We start from the raw sequence: 20,132 nt of genomic DNA, 5'->3' as shown, positions 1-20,132 counted from the left end.
GGGGGAAGGCCGTGGAGAAAGTTTAAGAAAATACAGGTGGACAGCTCAGAAACTCCTCTAACATAGTCAACGCCTTTGTGCAACCTCGGCCCCCGTACGCTGCTTTAGCTCCACATGTGTCAGAGGAATTTTTTAGCGCCGTGGACCCTCCAGATGAACTTTTACCCCTTGGTTTCACTCTCAAACGTGCACACAGAGATAGAGTTAACCTGCGCAGCCCCAGAGGGCAGTGTATACACACACGTCACCCTGCATTAATGACCAACCGGGCCACGGCTATTAGACTGAGCGTGTTGTTATGATTGCCACACATTCTCATCAGGGTGAAAAGACGTTCTCGGTCCTGGGGAGGAATGAAGGGCATCCCCTGTTTAATCCCTCCTCCCCCCGCCCTCCGGATCTTAAAGTCCTGTAATTGAGAAATACAGCTCAAGGTAACGTGCCCTGAAGACCTTTGCCTACAGACATGAGGTAATGGTGGAGGCTAATTAGGCTGAGGAGACAGGGTGGGCGGAAGCTCCTGGTCTGAAGGCCCATTAGTCTACAGAAGTCTCCCCATGGTCAAGGGCATTTACCCAGGGATGAGGAAAACAGAGCGGCATCGCTGGCTCGCTCCTACGGTAAAGCAGCAGTGATGGACTGAGTAACCACATGAAAGGCTGGGCAAGGGCAGGATAGCGGAACGCTGAGAGCAAGAGAAGCTGGAGGCTCCCAAAGAAAGGCCCATTCAGGACGAGCGCTTATGAAAAAGATGAGAGATCTCAGCGGGGGTGTGTGTCCTCCCTTACTTCTTACCTCGCCTACCCTCTTCTGATGCTAAACGCAATTTGTCTTGCAGGCAGGACTTATCACATATTGGGCCCCGTTTCAGGATATTGGCCCTGACGCTCTAATTTTAACGCAGTAAATCACAATGACTGTAGCGTATATCGTAATGAGAGACTTTTTTTTAACGTTTTTGCTCTAATGATTTCCGAAGTGCGTCAAGGGCAAGTAGCAGGAACCCCTCTTACATGTCGCTGGGCTTTCTTACTTTTCCACAACTTAATCCCCCTCTTTCGTCTACTGGGCCCACTTCTCCTCCTGCCTCTGCCCCCGCTTGTCTGACTCGGTGCCTCTCAGCTGCTAAACAATGGGTTCAGTTAATGCAAGGATTTATGGACGTGAAAATAAATACATCAAAAGGGGCAAGAAAGAGACCGATTCATGAGACATTACTGCAACGTTAATCCCCGGGATCTGAGATAAAAGTCGAACTTCGCTCGCTATAAATCCTCAAATTCCCAAACTATTATAGTCGTCGGAACAGGGGGGGGGGGGGGGGTTAGAGCGCCGGTGTTCATGTCTGAGCAGGGGAAGCCATCGTTTGGCCTTAACTCACACGGCAGCTCACTCTTCAAGAGATGGCGGAGGAAGATGAATAGACAGGACGAGGGATTTGTTATCTTAAATCAGTCAGGGGATGCAGGCCGACTTTTATACAACTATATGAAGATTTATGAGCGTCTCTCTTTTTTCTTTTTCTACTTGTTACTGTAGGGCAGTGCCATTTACCGTTCCGTTTTATCCATCATATGCACGGACGCAAATGCACACACATAGTATATTTCAGTATTACATCATTACTCAGCTAAAGTACCTCGGCACATGTGGCCGATTCCTTTCGTTATCCGTGTTGGGGGAAACCTAATCTGCGAACACGTGTTTCTGTCGTCCCCATTTGAATGAGAATAAAGCACAGCGTCCGGGCTCCCGTCGCTCTTGACAACTGTGTGGGCTCCTTGAGGCGCAGACCGACGACACATTAAGGAACCAGGAAGCAAACAGCACGTCTGTCACCAACTGTGAAGACGTTGAATCAGACGCTCCTCGTTTGTTATACAGGAACAGGTCTACGGGGTCCAGGCAGCTTCACTCCCCCTGCTAGGAGAGCGAACAAAACATAGCTCGACACATTTGGAGTCAAATAAGCACGTGGGAAACCCTACAGTGTGTGAGGTAGCAGGTGAAGACAGACTCAAGTATAATGGGTTGAAGCGAGGACTGAAAAACGCTCAAAATACTGGAGAGGGAACCAGCTACATTGGCTCCTTCAAGTCTGAGACAGGGACACCTTTACACCGGTCCGCATTTGGCGTTACGACGTGAGAGGAAACGTGGTCGATTTACACTCACTTAGAACCTCCTGAATGTCCCCGTCCACGCATTCCTTCCACCGCCGAACTACCCAGGACAACGCAGGGTGGCGTTCGCCTTGTGCTAAACATGCTTGAAGGGGAAAACCATTCTCACTCACTCAACTTGCCTCAGATCAGAGGGCATGATCAGACACATGCTTACAGCTGGAAGCCTTCGAGTCCCCCGCCCCCTCCCCCGTCACTCTGTTAACCTAATTATGAAGAAATACGGAGTGAGAGAAAGCCATGAGGAGAGAGCAAGACGTGGAATAATAACGGGGTTCCTCTATTCGGCCTGAGTGAGTGCCGTTACCTTCTCCTGACCTTCCCCTGCCACTGCCTGCTCCCTCACTGCGTCCTTATCCGCCTTGGCTGTAAACCCCCTCCCCCCTCCCCCTCCACACAGCCATCAAAGTACACTCTGTGGAAAAGCGGAAATGTGAAGGTTAGGCGACCTGATTTGGACCGGTGGGGGATTTTTGTTGGAACCTCATCAAGCAGAGGTTGAATCCTCCAGTGGGTCGCTGGTTTGGAGGCCTGACTTCTCCAGAGTCCCCCCCCACCCCCTTTTTACCACCCCCGCCGACCTGTTCACAGAGCCACTGTTTTCAAAGGTCCAGTGACATCTGAGTTAGTAATTTGGCACACAGCTGTACTAGGACACTGGGGTTTAATTGGGTTTCGCTGCTCTGGTGGTTTCAGCAGTAACTGGATTCTGGCCCTTTCCTCCAGTCTCGATCCTACAAATCTTCAGCGACTCTTTTAGGGGTTCATGCTCCATCTGGATGCTGCAACTTAAAATGTCTTTTCAGGCGCATTTTCAATTTGGGCGGAGGGTGGAAACACCGGATATTTGAAAGAATAACTCGAAATATATCAAAAGTTGGTGAATCAATAAAAGCTAAATGCAGTGCAATAAAATAGACTTATTGAATTATCCACGATGTGGATGAGGTTTCTGCTCCATTTTCCTCAAATAATACAATGAAACAAACATACATTTCATATTTCCGTCACTTTCTCTGCATCGTTTTTCATTCATTTTAGCTTTGACTGGCGCTCCTTTAATGACGTCATCTCTCGTGTAACAGCATCCGACTGGAAAAATAACGCTGCCAACTGTTTATCTCAATGCAGCCAACTACTAATATTAATATGACAGTAGTGGATGGAAACATGCATTTTCTTTTGCCGATTTAAAAAAAAAATGTTTGAAAATTTGTGTTTAATGTAACGTTTAATGGAAACCTGGCTTAAGTGCCCGTGTAATGGTGACAAATAGTTTCTGAATACAATTACAGGAATATATGAGCTGTGTGACAGATTTTTTCATTTTTCATCTTTATACGACAGGTCAGACAATAAAGACACCGGCCAACTGAGCCTTGAAGAAGCCAAATCACTATTTCAAATTCATTAAAGGTGATTGCAGTGTGAGGAAAAGTACTGCAATATCCTGAAAATCTAATTCAGCTGTAACGGCCAAATTTACTCACTTACGACAGATGAAAGATGTCAGCTCTGTTTACACATCTGTGCACTCCGGAGCGAACTTCTGTGGCAGCAGCCGAAAGACGTGGCTGGAATATTGTTCTTAAAAAAAAATAAAAGGCATTCAAGGGCACAAATCCCAGAAACACTGGAACACGTATCACTGCTCTCAATCTTTGCCCGTACAAGTTTAGTTGGATTTTCTTTAATATAAAATGTAGCAGTTATCAAGAATAATGTTGATTCATACAACAGCATTTCATTTACAGCAGGAAATTAAAAATATTTTCTGGACACTGTACAAATCTGATTCTGATCAATAAAATAGACGGCAGAGGGGTGAAGTATGAACAGGTGGAACGAGTAAAATAATATATAACAAGGGAATTTAATGTGACACTCAAATGAATAAAAGACTAGGGACTAAGTTAATGGGCGAAGAGTTAAAGTCCCTTTAAAATGTGTTATCATTACTGAACACTCATTTTACCCTTTTTTTTTTTTTTTTTTTTAAATGGACATAAATCAAATATATAAATATTACAATGAGTGGAAAAGGTAGAATAAACAAACATAAAGAAATGTGGGCAATATAACCTGAGCTGGACATACAGCTAGTGTATGAGAGGAAATTCATTCCCACAGTATAAAGGCCAAATGCTCAAAATACATAGTTTAGGGAATAGATTGACATCAGGACAATATACTAATTTGATTTTTCGGCAAGGGTTAAGTAATCAATACCACTTTCATTTCTGTACGCTAAGTATGGAGCCAGACACAGAAGGTAATTAGCTTATTTTAGCTTAGCTTAGCATACACTCTGGCTATCCCTCCCTTGGTAAAAAAAATATGTGTACCAGAACCTTAAACGCTTATGAATGAACAAATATCTTGTTCAAAGAGTGAAGCAACAAGTTCATAAAACCACAACTTGAGAGCTGCTGCATATTTCTGATCTTTGGTAGGAGCCAGGCTAGCAGTTGATCTCTGTTTCCAGTCTTTATGCTAAACTAAACTAAGCTAAGCCAAGCTAATCGCCTCTTGGCTCTAGGTCCAGGAATAATATATATAATAATATATATATATATTCATAAAAGTGGTATCGACCTTCCTGTCTCACTATAAACAACTATTCCTTTATAGTGTAAAATATTTCAGCAAAGAAACGAGAAGTTACCAGGGCTGTAACATTGTTAATGATAAAAATAATAATACAGCCAGGATTAATAACTGGCTGCTGTGAAAATCAGTTAGGAAAAAAAAAAAGTACTAAGTAAAAAATGAGTAAGTCAGAGCGGGAATAGGAGACTCAAATTAGCAATAAACTTCTAATACTCATAAAGTCCGGGACAGCTACTTAGCATTTCTCTGAGTTTAAACCCTGGACTTATGATGCAGACCTTCTATTAGCAGCCTCGCTGAAGCCATTTTTTTTTATGTGAATAAAAATAAAGACTCCACCCTAATAAAACACAATTGTGAACATTTTCTGCTAGCAGACAGCCAAAATGTGTCCAGTTCTGGGACATTAAATGGTAAAGCTGTTATGCTGGGCACCTTCTGTATGAAGTGGTGGCTTTTTCGAAATGCTCCTAAATGGAATATATAACACCTAAATAAAAATGGCTCTCTCTTTTGCTTTGTAGGGGGAAAACTAGACTGGGGCCGATGAAATCCAGACAGTTGACTGAAAGAAGAGACGCCTCTCGGGTGTGAGAAGCTGTCAGAAGGGTGTCCACAGTTGAGATCAGGAGGCAGGATATGTATATAAAAGGCGGATATTAGAAAATATATTAATTTCTCTTAAATAAAATGACACTTGCTGCCCTTTCTTGGGAGTGTACCTGGCGATGCTTTGTTTGGAGTAAAAGTCATGGAAGCACTATAGAAGCACAGAAATACAGTAAGACAGAAGGCAAATATGTTTTCTTCTCTCCCCCTTTCCCTCTGTAAAAGTGTTCTTTTACAGACATATGCACGTACGTTGTCCAACAAGAAAGATATATGTCAATCCCTTTGGTTTCTAATGGCCTAATGTTATAAACACACTAAAGACGGAGTCCTGGTTGGCGTGGTTGCTGATGTGCTGGCAGGACTGCTGGTGCGGCGATGGTCCAGGCTCGTTCCACGTTCTGGTTTTGGACCAAGGAGCTCCGACCCCGTTGCCACGGCTTTGCGGCCCAGACTGAGACACAGATTCATGTCCAAGGCCCACATTTTGGACGGACGCCTCTCAGCTTCGGCCCCTGTTGGATCTGGTCAGACCTGGAGATCCGCATTCCAGACTACAGCGGAGGTCTTAATCCAGCCTGATCTCTGGCAAAAGCTTATCTTTAGCTCCGTGCAGCTCAGGTATGGCGAGGCAGCTGTCTTGTTTTATTCCGTTACCCCCAACCCCAACACTAGCAGACATAAAAAGATTAAAAAAAAACCTGCATATTTTTGTCAAAGCCCTTCCCTTCTTTCTCCTCGTACACTCCATGTGGACCTCAGGAGTGAGTCCAGCTGACTGGAACCCACTGGGTCTCCGTCTCCAGTTTCTTCAGTGCCAACCGCAGCTCGCCGAAGGCCGCCGAGAGGTCGTCGTTGACTATAACCTTGTCGAACAGGTGGCCGTGTTGCGTCTCCAGCGTCTGGGCGGTGTTCACCATCTCCTGGAAGTCCTCCTCCTGCAGCGTGCGTGAGAACAGAGACACGGAAGACAGAAGGTAAGAGAGACAAAAAGCAGAGATGGACGGCAAACCGAATGGGGGAAACCACCTCGTTTGAGTGTAGCCTCAGTAAACAGGAGGAGAGATAAATTCACTTACTGTAAACACAAAATAGACGGCCTTGAAACACGCAAATAAACACAAAGTGGCCCTTGTGGAGCCCTTTATAACCTCTCGGAGACATGGTACCCACACATGAACCCTGGAACAGACCACGCACTAAAAAGCTCCCCGTGCAACAACCTGACCTCAAGGAATTTTCATAATTTCCTCACACAGTCGTCCAATTTACAAAGAAAATAAAGAGAGTCCTCTAAATAAGCTGAGGACAAAAACATAACCGTCATTTTCAAAAGACAGGCATCTAAAACTACATTATAGCCGGTCTGGATTTTATTTGTGCTATGGGGAAATGACAGCTTGTGGCCTCGCTGCTTCACTGACAGGACGGAGGGAGCTCAGACCGTGTGAACGTGCTGCACTGGAGAGGCAAAGACGAACATGGTGCAGATTGAGCTTCAGGGTTGGCAAACATTTCTTGGAGGCAGAGGTTTATGGATGAAATAGATCTCAAAATGGTCACGAATTTGTGCGTATAGTTTTGGGGTTATCACAAATGCGTGTTCCAATGTAACCACGAATATCAAGCAATTTGAACGCACCTTCACAGATCCGATATGTTTGCCTTCAAAGTTTAGTTTTCAAATGTTCTAAACGAAGAAATACAATAAAGTAAATACACCTCTTTTAAATCATTGTGTTACATCCCTCAGCAAGAGACAGTGATTCAACAGACATTTATTTTAATAATAATCTTGAGATTAAGTTATGGTTTACTCATTCAGTGGGTATATAAATGAGCGAGTACACAACATATTACGGACTAGGTTTAGCTTTGCTGCCTAAACCATGTTGTTGAGCAATCGGGAACGGAGACATCCACTTAAAAAGATCCCTCATCAGCACAATCTAAGGGAGCTGCATTAAATCCCTGCATGCAGTCGCATAGAGGTTTAAATGGGGGTCCTCCAGGGGTATGAGGGGTTTTTCCAGGTCCATATGCAAATCAGCTGTCCAGTGGAAAGAACAAAACCACGTGCACACTGTGAGGGGTAGCCAAATAACATATTTTTATCAGGGTGGGAGTAAACACGTGGCCTATCTGGGGCTCCTGTATTCATAGACGCAGCATTCTGAGACAGCCCAGGTATCTCTCCCCGGTGGTCCCCTCTGAGGGTTTCAGCTCTGTGGGTCCTGGCTGGTCCGGCCCGTTCGCTGCAACAGCGGGGTCTAAAGTGGCTGCACTGATTTAACCTGGTGTTTTTACTGGAAACGCTCAGCTGTAGATTTCTGGGCAGATATGGTTTTTATAGTGAGCCCCTTTTGCCAAACATACAATTATAAATACACACAGATGCACATTCATGCACAGGAACTCAAGCACACACACACACACGCGTATGCACCCCATACCCACAAACTGGCAGGATGGAGCTGCTCGCAATGTGTACGCACATAAACACAGCCTCGTTAAAGTAAAGAGTAAACTCTGAAACGAGACGCTCCCTTCAGCCAAAGGAGTCGATTCAGGATGTTTCTGGTGGGTTTTCCAGCATCGTAATGGATTAGCTGCGCAGCTATATATATACACTCACCCGCTGTGACACTCAACAAAACTCCAGCCTTCTGTTGTATTGCTTTTCTTTATCTCTCTCATGCATCTCCTTTACAAATAAAATGTGTGAGGAAGACGTGATTGTTTCATCAGGCTGTGTCCTGGAGGATGACAGAAAGAGGACAGGAGGTTTGTTGGCCTGCCGGAGAGAAGTCTTCCAGAAGTCTTTCTCTCTTGTCATCTGGACTGAAATCCCCCGAAGGTGTCCCACTATTGGGACTCGCAGATGACCGCCGCGTCCTACGCCAGGAAGACATAACCTCTGACCTCTGTCCTGGCGGCTAAAGGAACCCGAGCAGCTGTTTAGTGTGTGTGATGTTTCCATGTCCACCAGCGGGCCACTGCGTCTGCCTCTCGTTAGACCGTTCCAGGTAAAAAGAACATTAATCACAGCGGGACGCCGCTTAAGGGGACAGCGAGCTGGGTGGAGAGATGGAAAAGAGGATGAAAACATGGAGGGAGATGCAGGGTGAAGGAAAAGAGATGGATATAAGGAAGTGAAGAAGAAAAAAGTGAGTGGATATTCTTTTTGCGTCCACTGATCTGCACTGGAACCGCTCTCCTCAGAGGGCAGTTTGAGCCGATGCCATTCTGACGGGCCAAACTGGAGAAAAGGAAATCATTCCTCCTCTGCTGCCACCAGATTTGTTCATTTCCACATGAAACGATTGAGCGTCTTTTGCCTGTTTTAGCACTCTGTTTTGGATAAATGGCCGTTTTCATTGCACAAAAGGGCCGTTGACTCCCAGTTTGGTTTTTACCACTATTGTTGGTCCATGCTGCAGATTTTAAAATCCATGTCGTGTTTTTAGGGCTTGTATTTATGTATGTATAAGCGCTTTACTTATTGTATTTATTTGTGATTCTACTGGGTCCATTTTACAGTCTAAAGAGGAAAGTTATGGGACTATTTTAGTTGCACTAAACAGCGTGTGTCAGCCTCATCTCTTAAAACCACCACACACACACATATACACACACAGCGACGTCCTCAACGGGACACTTGTTTTATTATTCACAATAGAACACGCCTGTCCTCTCTCTCTCTCTCTCTCTCTAAATAAGCAGCCAAAACAAAGCAGATCTTTACAAATCAGCTTTAAATGACTCCATTAACGCCACTTTACAGCCAAATAATGCGTTGCATTGTTTTTTTCTTTCTATATAGCGCTGCAGCTCCTTCTTTGAAAAAGCTACTCCTGAATCATCTCCAGCTCCAAAAAAAAAAAAGGGGGGCTTAAGTCGAACTGCTCTGCTGGAACAATGAGACGACTGTTCCCTCGGCCTTTATCATTAAAGCAGACCTGTCTCTTCTTGAGAGAGAAATACAGCTGGGGGTGGACAGTATACGTCTGAGACGACCTCGCCCGACAACAGCTTTTCTTTCAGAGCCTTTAACAGTGAACCTGAGGAACATTTACGCAGAACCGGGTTTGTTACCTGCCTGAGTTTTATGGAGGCGTTTTTGTAGGACTTGAGAGAATAGCAGAGGCTAATAAAGGGACAGCGAGTAATAACAGCTACAGCACGGGTTGTTGGTAAGCATCCTGTTTCTGACAGCTGAGGCTCATCGTTCTCAGGACCCCTGCTGGGAGATGAGGAGCAGACGGAGGCCCGATAATATTTCACCGTGTGACTAACACAAGCCGACTTTGGGTCTGTATCCAGGTTTAAAACAGTCTGACGGTGAAGTAAAATATCCACAGGAAGTTCAGTTTGACTGTGACCGAGCTGCAGTTGTACTGCACGTCTGACGGCAGCTCCTGGGTGTGTGTGACACACTCGGGGGGAGGGGGAGTCTGGGAGAAAAGTGTGCCGTTAGCCCGACCATACTGACTCACCTATAGGACTTTAGTTAAAAACAGGAGCTGGTCTGTGTAATAATAAGATGGCGGGAAAGAAGAAGATATAACTCTTCTCAGTAGTGTAAGTGTAGCACTGTTGCTCATCTTGTTAGGGTCTCTTTTACCCCAAAATATACTCATTTCTACATGCGGTTAATCCGGGTTTCCCACGGGTCCAAAATTTGGCCAGGCTGCCTAGATAGGCTGACAACCTCCCCACTCAGCCACCTACGGTTGGATCCATCGTGCCATCAAAACACAGTTTGCTGCTGTTGTTTCCTCGGCTTACAATTGTGCAGCTGCATCTCTGGTTCTGCAATTTATTTGGAGTGTTATTTCAGGAGAAAACACGATGCAATTACTGATTATATACAATAAATCTCTGAAAGGATGAATCCCCTCTCTGATTGGCCACAGTCACAATTTTTTTCAATATCCTCCAGATCCTCTTTACCCAGGATATCCCATGATGCCCCTTACGAGAGATTTGCTGCTTCCCATAGAACATGAATGGGAGCCGAGTTCAGTTTGTTGAGGTCAGCACTGAAGATGTCAATTTTTTTGGGTGGCTTTTCCGGCAGTGAAGTTCAATCCCAGATTTTATTAGGTCTCTTTAAGATGCTTACCATCCTGAGGTCAATGAAAAGTAAAACTTTAAATGATTAAGTGATTAGGTAAATGGTTATGGCAGCTAGGGACTTTTTGTCTAGGGGTCAGGGCTTAAGAGTGAAGGGGAAAGTAAGCAGGAGGTAGGGGATATTAAAAGGAGTTAAAATGATGGTTCGTGTGCTATGTTATTTGCATATGTTTCCAATATAGAAACACCTAAAACCCCAGCTGGAAGAGGTGTCACACTTCTCTCCACCATGTTGGATTTACACCTGCAGCTCACACCCCATCAGTGTCTCCACCAATCCCATGCTTCACTCAACCTCAGGGTGCGAGTTCATCTCCGTCTCTCTGACATTCTCCTCTCTTCCTCGGCTTCCCTCTCTCTCTCTCTCTCCCCCTCGCGGTGTCTCATCAGGCCCTCTGTGGTGTGTCGCTGACCGAAATCTTGGTCTTTGCGCTGCCTGCGGGCGAAGGAGACACGCGCTCGCCACAGGTGGCGTGGGGCTGGGAAAACCATCATCCACCCTCGCCCCCCCACCCGGCAGCTTCACAGCAGCACTGAACGACGGCTAATTGGTTTCATCTGCGTCGGGGCCGGGATGGAGGTGTGTGAGGGATGACCTCATCACTCACACACACACATATAATGTACACACAGGGTCCAGATAGTGATGCTGTTATTTCTTCTTGCTGCTGAACTGTTGTGTGTTTACTCAGAATTAAACTATAGCATCATTGGATTGACTTCCAATGACTTCGTAATTAACTATAATTTATGGTTACATTGTGGTTGAACACCATTTGTATCTGCTGCAAATTTGCTCTCTGGCTTTATGTTTAAAACCCCTTCTTATCCTTACGTAATGTATATCCTATTAGCTGTATCCTGTTATTTTCTTTTGCAGTGATCCACTTACCTCACAGAGGTCATTAAACTTTCATCTAACTTAGTCTCATCTGGGCAACATTTACATGTATCATCCAGTTCTCATTGAAAAGTATATCAAATAGATTTCCTTTGATTGTCTAAATGGAGGCCAACCTGACTCATCTGGTGCTTCGAGCAGTTTGAATAACTCCAGACAACATATCATGTTGATGGATGTCTGACTCAGTGTGAGAGATGAACGTTCCCCTCATGTCCTCTTACCGTGAACGGCTTGGCCGATCCCTTGTCGTCCTTGCCTGATATGATTTTGGCGTTCTGTCTGGTCTCCCTCAGTCTATCGATAGCAGGAGGCTTCACCAACACCACGAAGGGCTTAAACTCCGCCGTCCGCAGGAGCTTTATGGTCTGAAAATACATATGAATTATGAAAAGTGAAGGTGGGGGAGTGTGAGGTGTTGCCATGGAGCGACAAGAGGAGCCTTTATTACCCTATTAATCATGAGGGTTGCAGTTAACAGGGGTGATGAAGTGATTAAAGGAAGGATTTTTGAAATCAATCATAGGGTGAAAAACTTACTTTTTTTGCACATTTAGATAATAAATTATTAATTAAATTGTTTTAGTTTTCAATTTTTCTGCAAATGTAAGTTTAAATATATGATCGAGGCAATATCTTAACAGATCAAACAGAATTCTGAACATTGGAAAAAGCCCGGTTGCAAATTCCTGTTTCATGTTAAATGTCAAATGTTTATACAGAAGGAGTTTTGGATATCTCTTTGTATTACTCTATAAATCAGAAAACCCTGTCAACAACCATAAATAAAATTTATTTTCACCATGTTTTTTGTAATAAAAAGATGTATAAATCAGGATATGAGAGATATATGATTAAACCCCTCAGTGAAAACCTTCAGAATATAGATAGGAATCATATTAGAAAGTTTCGTGTATGTAAGTGCTACTGAAGTGGAGATTTCTGGCTCAGAATCTGAGAAAAAGGAACACTATTATTATTTGCATTGCAACTTTTCTGAAACATTGTGTTTGAATATGCAAATGACACATTATCTAACGCCAACCCTTGGTGGACTCAAGAGAAATCTATAGACGCAAATAGACAAAGTAGTAAAATAAACAGGCCTCTGCTTGAGAGCACATGTGGTTCTTTAGAAGATAGTGGAGGATACATTTCTGACCGCATCTGCCTCCTTGCCTCTTATTTCTGGTGACAACTGCACGACAAGACACCGCCCATCTGCTTCTCAAGAGGTGGGAGAGAGGTCAGAGCTGGTTAGTGGTGGCGTCAGGCAGGCTTCAGGCTCACCCCTGGTTCTGGTTCTTGCTCTGGCATTGTGATCAGGGCTTCCCACCGTGCTAACAGGCGGTAGGTCTGAAACCCGCAACTGATAGGAAGATGGATAAAAAGCCAAAGGAGGGGCAGGAGAGGAACCACTGGGAGGCATTCATTTCAGCGAGTCAGCATGGGAGCAATAACATGCTGTGACACTGCCACGGATCTGGTCCATGAGTCGTGTTGTGGTGGCTCATGTGGGTATGCCAAACACACACCCACATGAGCTTCCACAGGCCCTTTCTGACAGACGTTAGCTGAGGGCTTTGGGGCCGACTTTCAGGTTTGAGAACCTGCCAGGCTAATCTATATAATGGTGCGTTTGTGCCCGCCATTATCCATGGAGCAAAAACAAACAGAGAGGAGCTGGGGAGGGCAGATGGGGCGATACGGGCCACGGCGCTGGACTTATCGTTGCTCAGGGTTTTTTAGTCAGGCTGGGGCTAAGCGACAAGCCAGGCTATTTTTTTCGTAGGGTGTGAACGCAACTACACCCAAGACACATAAACCAAAGAGGAAATCTTCAAATAGAGGAAATTAGAGGTAATTGCTCCTGGTAGAAAAACAAAAACCCTTTGGTAACCCAGTAAGAGGCCAAGGCCTCAGAGAAGCCAGGGACAAGAGAGATCTGCTTCTGAGGTACCACAGGGTTAGAAAAAAGAATACCGGGAAGTGAAGGGAGATGGTCGGTGAGATGGAGAGGAGGAGGTTTGTGTCACTCACATGAGGCTGGACATCCAATAGGCACACTTTGTTCTTGGAGAGGACGGAGCGTGCGGAGTCTAGACTCGTGCCGTAGTAGTTCCCTTTGTACTCGCCGTACTCGATGAACCTGAGAGGTGAGATGCAGAGAGAGAAGAGATGAAAGATTGCTGAGTAAGAAAACACCATTTCTGTGCAGGGATTAGTTATCTAATGCAACACTGATGTCCATTCAGGGAAGGAACATTAGAATCTTGTCCATCTCAGAAATAATGACATATAACAACTCTGCAAATCCACAGAGACAGGAGGATGGACAGTGACTGATCTGAAGATTGCGTCCTCCATCAGAACTTAAAAACCAGACGTTTTGGTCAAGTGTGTTTTTATACAATCTCCAAAGCGCCCCGCCTTTTGATCAGTAAGACCTGTTTGTTCCGGAAAGATCACGAACGGCAAAACTTTCCCTCCGTAATCCCACCATGATATGAACCCCGGCAGACAAACACTTTCCACGAGATAATCTTTCCCTCATTCATACCATTCAGCCGTCGTGAGGAAGAAGAAGAAAAAAAAAGCCACTGGTGTATTTTTAGCTGAACTGAAGGAGGGAAAAAGGGCAGCGAGGAGAGTAACAAGGTGGAAAGAATTTGAAGCTAATATTGTGTCATGCGTGCAGTCTGCTCATGACGAGCGGCGGGCAGAGTGACCGCCGCGGTGTGACTGATGCCATGTAAAGAGAACGTTTTATGGTAATTGCCCATGTAAGAAAGTTTTACTCAGCTTTTTTTTTCTTTTTAAAGAAAGGAGGCTCTATAACAAACCTCATATTCAGTTATGGGAAATTAATTTAAGAGTTTACAGTAGCCTGCGTTTAAAAGACTCACACCTCGCAGCGCCCTGAGACGTTAGTCGTCAGAGCTGAGAAAGTGAGAGGATAACGGTGAGGCTCGCCAGTGGAGGTTTGCCTTTTTTGGGGGGAGCATGAATTTGCGGCGATTTTGACACAGAACAGGGCTTCCCTTGGGAAAGTCGTTCAAGCTAAAAGCACGTTGTTGTTCTGGTCGTGGACCCTCTTTTCCCTTTTTTGTTTCTATCCCAGCATTGTTCCTGCTGCATGCGATGAGGCGTAATGCAAACAAGTTCATCTCCCTCCTCGTCTTCTTGGCTGCCTTGTAATTTCAGCACCGCATGTCCCACGCATGCCGCCCCACATCACAGCTCTGTCGCTCACCCCTCCGACTCCACCGAAGAACATTGCATGCCTCCGACCCACACCGCAACACGGCCTAAATATACACCCCCCCCTCACACACACACACACACACACACACACTTTCTCTTTCTTCTCTCTGCATGCTCTGACACTCTATATGCCCTCGCCACCACAGGCTTCCCCTCTGTGTCACACTCGTGTTTGTGTTTGTGTGTGTGTGTGTGTGTGTTTGCGTGCATAAATATTTTGCATGTGCACCCCTAAGCCCAGTATGTCTTCTCCCGCCACCCTCCTTCTCCAGCTCGTGTGACACCGGCAAAAAGGCATCAATCATTCTTATGAATGTTACAACATGCATTTCAATTTGCTGGCCGCAAATGTCAAGGCGGGCCACGATGTGGCTCGATCAGAGAGAGAGAGAGAGCGCCTGATGGGTAAGGAGGAAGCAGTGACAGGAGACCTCTGGGCCACCGTCTGGAGATCGGTTACCGATCATGGGGCCCGCTGGCCCTGTCAACGCCAGCTCGCGCTCGGTTACAGAGACACAGGGACGACAGCGGGGAGTGAACGGTGGCAGCGAGCGCTGGTCTGGAACCATCTGACCGCCACGCTGCCTCTAGTGGTTTAGAGCTCACATAGGGAGGGATACATCTGTTTGTAACATGTAAAGATTGGCTGCTTTGCTATGTTACAGAACAGTAAATATATCGTTGTAGTGAATATTAAAAAAAATGAATCGATGAATCAAAAATTTAAACTACCTTCATTTAGAATTAGGGCCACTGTAAGCAAAAAGATTTAAAGAGAAATATGATGTTATGGGAGTAAAAGCGTATTTCTACAGAAATCTTTGAAATGTCAAATGGGGGATGGAATGTGGGTGACCTGAATTTATACGACAATAAGAACCTTATTATCATAGGCTTTAGGATATCTAAATGAAATTTAACTAATTACATGACGGATGTGTTGCATGTCCAGAATGTTTTTAATCAGCGGGGACAGAGAAGAGACATGGATGGAAATGGTGGTGGAGAGTTGAATCAAAGTGATTAATACACGTTAGAGACATCAGAAAATGATTAAGAGTTTTGCTTTTGAAATATAAAAACCCTTTACTCCTCATACTATAATTTTATTCTCATAATTTTCCTTGTAAAAATGTAATAGTTTAAAATTATTCTCATAATATCACAACTTACATCTTGTAATCTCCAATTTCACCACACTGAAATAGTCATATTAATTCTGAGTATTTGAAGACACCAACTTCATGACCCACCATGATAAAGGCAGTGTAACAGAAAATGTTTTTACTGCAAAAAAATCTGGTCTCTCCAAATCATTTTTGATTATTGTTGAGTTCTAAAAGTCTTGCTTCCTTTTTTTATTTTTATTTTTTGGGGAGAAAACAGATATATTTGCCATGTGGGGAAATTACCACTGCCTATGGAAAATTTGCACGGTCCGATTTTTACTTGTTTTAACCAGTGTTCATTGGAGATGTAGCAGAGGCTTTAGGCCTTCAAAGTCGTAGGTATTCCCATTAGGAATGTCTGTAGTCCATGTTTCCTGTATAAAGTTAGAATCTATCCAAAGGTTAACCAGTTTGTTGACTCACTCTTTAGTTTTTTTTTTCTTTACTTATACCAACAGTCGTGCCTACTTGTTATTGTGGATATCCGTCTCGAAGAGATGTTTGGAGATGAAGTGGTACTCCACGCCGTCGCTCTCCTGGTTCTTCTTGGCCCGACTGGTGTCTGAGAGAGAGAGAGAGAGAGAGAGAGAGAGAGAGAGGAGTGATTACCTCAATCCCAGACTGTCTGACTCACTGTTGGGTCTGAAAGCATCTGAACTGAGCCCCTTGTTAACATGGCTGAGACGCAGCACGCTGGGCCGTGCCAACCCTTGTATATATTATTGTGTAACAGCACTATAAAACACACAACCTGTAGCGCTGCGGCACTAAACGCAGACACTTAAGTGACATTCGGCGGGGGGGGGGCGGGGTTTACTGCGTCTTATTAAACCCGTCTCTTGTAGAAACAGAAGCCGTGGCGTTAGCAGCCAGTGTTAGCTGCTGTAAGGTAATTGAGTTTGGGAGCTCTCATTAACATCAAGTCTCCACATTTACTTGGCCGTAAACCGTTAAGACTCACTGTAAAACGTGCGGCACGTGGAGGGAGCGTGAGCAGGCCGCGCTGGAGGACTTTTGAGGATCAAGGGGTCGACTCGCAGCCCGGCTCCTTTTCGGGAAGGGCTTTGAAAGGTCAGAGGGGAGAGTGTACTCCCCGTCAAGACACTCCCTACCGGCTCCAAAACAAACTATTAAACTGCCAGGCTTTTGTCAGCACGTGTTGAGGCTGCACCCTGTTAGCGGACCGGTGCCTTTCCTTTATACGCTCCAGACTGATCTACAGGCTTCGTGGAAAACCAATGGTGTGATTTATCCAACGTGTCACTTGCTTGAGAAGGAAAGACGGCCGTAAATCCAGCTGCGGTGGAGAGGACACTGAGGAAGATCAATGGCTTTCTGTCGTCGCTCCGCCAGACGACGGTACAGGAAAAACACGAGAGGGCCAGAACTTCCCTTGTCATAAGATAACATATATTTAGATTCAAATATGTGTGGGACACAGCCAACGGCATCATCCACCGATGCATTATTCTGTGGCACAGAAAAAATAATTACAGTGCGACAGAAGAATGTGCATCCGTTCAATCCCAAACGTTGGAAAATATCAGTAAACTTGGATTGGGATCAAAATGTTTAACCTCGATACTCTAATGGCTTATTGCAACACTCCTTGTGTTTCTCAAAGGGCTGGTTTACTTTTTACAGCGACAAGCAGAAACAGAGAGCAAGAGAAAAAAATATATTAAGCGAGGCCACAAACCATTGGTCTCCAAAGCTCCGGTTTTCAAATTAACAATAAAATGGGGGTACGGCTTAATCCGAAACAACAGCAAGTGTTAAACACATCCATGTGTCCATTGGCAGCTATCAAACGTTTAAAAAAAAGAGGGAGACCAGATACTTTCCGAGTCTCCTTCCTCTCAACGAGAGCCACACAGTGCGACTTCTATGTGGGTCAGAATCAGGCTGTCTGGGCTCTATTAAACACAGCATCACAGGTCACATTTGAGAACAATTAACAAGCCTCGCTGGAAAAAAACCCTGGAAAAAAACAAACACCGATGGGATTTTAATACCGGGGGACATTTTCAAAGTGTCTGACTTTGACTTGGAAACATCCATTATGCCACATGGCGTGCAACAAACACGGCAATTAATATCAGTGCTGCTCGTGTTTCCTCAAAGTCATGTCGCAGTTTCCCTCCCAGCTCCTGGATGGTGGCTACACAATTACTAATGCCACTGCCCTGCTTAAATGTATAAATCAAAAAGATTTATTTGTCCCGATGTGCTGGCTTTGGGACACCTCAGAACTGCCCAAAAGAAAAAAAGCTCAAAAGGCTTATAGAGCCAGTAGTTTGGATGTTCTTCAGAATCATGGCGAGCTGTTGTTGGGTCCTTAAATGGAGAGAAAAAGGAAGGAGGCAGAGGAGGAAAGAGACGGAGAAAGACAGGAAGAAAGTGAGAAATAAGCCGAGAGAGAGCGGAGAGCGGGTAGCCAATGGGTGCCAATTCATGAGGCAGTGGAATGGCATGTCTTCAGGAGGTAGAAAAACGCGGTTTCCTCCGTCATTCGGGGCTTGTCAGGCCGACTGTGAAGAGCTGACACAGGTTACTCTCTGCCAAACAGCTCCCCTTTGTGTTTATGTGTGTGTGTGTTTGTGTGTGTCAGACTGGACCTTAATCGCTCAAACAGCAGCGTTCTCACACGCTGGGAAAAATAAACTGGAACAAGTAATCTAAACATCCTTCACATAAAGTGATTATTTTTTATTTAGTTTCCAGCATGTTTGTCTTTGTGGACAGGTCAACAAGACGCATCTTGGGCACAAATGGATTGATACAAGTAAATAGGGAGGAAAATAATCCCTATGACAACACCCATAGTGTTAGTTTCTTTTACGTTTACCGAGGGTCATTCCTCCAGAGAACAGCAGCTCGCCAACACCACTGATCTTTCATGCTTATTCTATCTTTCTCCATGTTTAAAGTAAGTCGTCTTGAGGTCACACCAGTTATACTGAGAGCTCACCAACTGCAAGACATGTTTACACAACAGAAAAATGCTGTAGCGTTTGGTGATGAAAGTTTTTGCTTGGGTGTCCTTGTGGCCTAGTGGTTAAGAAGCAAGTAAACTCCTGATCCACTTTCTGCATGTCTTACTCCTCTTTCCTACTGTGTCCTGTCTGTGCCTCGACTCATTATCAAAAGAAAAGAAAAAAAATTGAAACAACATAAAATATAACTTTTTCTTACAAAAGAAAATGTACCAGATCTAACAATATGTATATATGCAAATATATGTATAATATATATAGTTAGTTAGTTAGTTATATATAGCGAGTAAATAAGATTTTTTGTTTTAGTCTTAACAGAATTGTTGTATGTGCTGTTTTCTGATGTTCCACAATGCATCTGGCTTTCTTACGGACTGGTGTAAATGCAGCATGCGGAGAAAGCCAAATGGTGTTTTCATTCCCTTTAAAAGTAATTTGCCAATAAATAGCAGATCTGAAACCATGGTCTGGTAAAAGGCTTATGTTTTATGGACACAATGTATGAAACACACATTCATACATAAGACAAACAGATAAACCCCCCCCCCCCCCCCCCCACACACACACACACACACAGTGGAACGATTGGAAGACTGATTTGAATCTACTGGGAGATGCTAAACCAATTTTGGATTTGAACAATGACACGCATGCACAAATTGGTCTAACCTGAGTCGAGTGAACTTACGTGGGATGGTCACACTGAAGTGCTGGGGGTCAGAGATCAATAGTTTCCTCTTGAGCTCATTCAAGCCAACTCCTGCGGGTCCTGCACAAACACAAACACATCGGTAATGTGACAGGTCACAGAATCCTTCACCACCTTCTCTCACTGTAGTCTCAAGCCTAAGTCATCTTTCATAACATTCTTTTAAAATATAATCTTGTTATTTGTTATTATTTCTACTTTTATTTTAAATGTATGTCATTCAAATAGTTCTCTATCTATTTTTCTGTGCTGCTGCGATGTGTATTTTCCCTCTGGGATCAATAAGTTTGATCTAATTTTATCTTCATAAACTTTTCCGCTACATAGACTATGCTTACCCTACCTCTAGACTAGTGTCCCTGTTTTTTCTCCAAGAAAGAGTTCTTTTAAGTTTTGTGTTATGTAATATTAAATCATTTTACCACAGCGTAAATTTAACTCCATATTCTATAAAACTAAAATCAAGCCAGTAAAAGCCTTTGGAGCAAAGATAATTGATTTAAAATGAAAACGCAACAGTAATTCTACAGTTACAGGTCATTTCTAACAAGGTCG

The 20,132-nt window shown here is 44.3% G+C and overlaps 1 protein-coding gene across 2 annotated transcripts in view; it reads right to left on the bottom strand.

The window, feature by feature from the left end:
* Window positions 1-3,418: 3,418 nt before the first annotated feature.
* Window positions 3,419-20,132, bottom strand: part of mpp7a (MAGUK p55 scaffold protein 7a) — a 127,923-nt gene continuing 111,209 nt past the window's right edge. For both annotated transcript variants that reach the window (XM_054622687.1, XM_054622688.1), the window contains exons 13-17: window positions 19,557-19,637; window positions 16,341-16,434; window positions 13,480-13,588; window positions 11,664-11,807; window positions 3,419-6,340 (exon numbers count right to left, since the gene is read on the bottom strand). In XM_054622687.1, coding sequence (XP_054478662.1) covers window positions 6,161-6,340; window positions 11,664-11,807; window positions 13,480-13,588; window positions 16,341-16,434; window positions 19,557-19,637 — 608 coding nt within the window. In that variant the 3' untranslated portion in view covers window positions 3,419-6,160. The remainder of the gene's footprint in view (window positions 6,341-11,663; window positions 11,808-13,479; window positions 13,589-16,340; window positions 16,435-19,556; window positions 19,638-20,132) is intronic.

Source organism: Anoplopoma fimbria, chromosome 21, assembly GCF_027596085.1.
Source record: "Anoplopoma fimbria isolate UVic2021 breed Golden Eagle Sablefish chromosome 21, Afim_UVic_2022, whole genome shotgun sequence".
Lineage (NCBI taxonomy): Eukaryota > Metazoa > Chordata > Actinopteri > Perciformes > Anoplopomatidae > Anoplopoma > Anoplopoma fimbria.
Note: the sequence above shows the minus strand (reverse complement) of the source record. Positions and strands in the feature narration are given on the sequence as shown.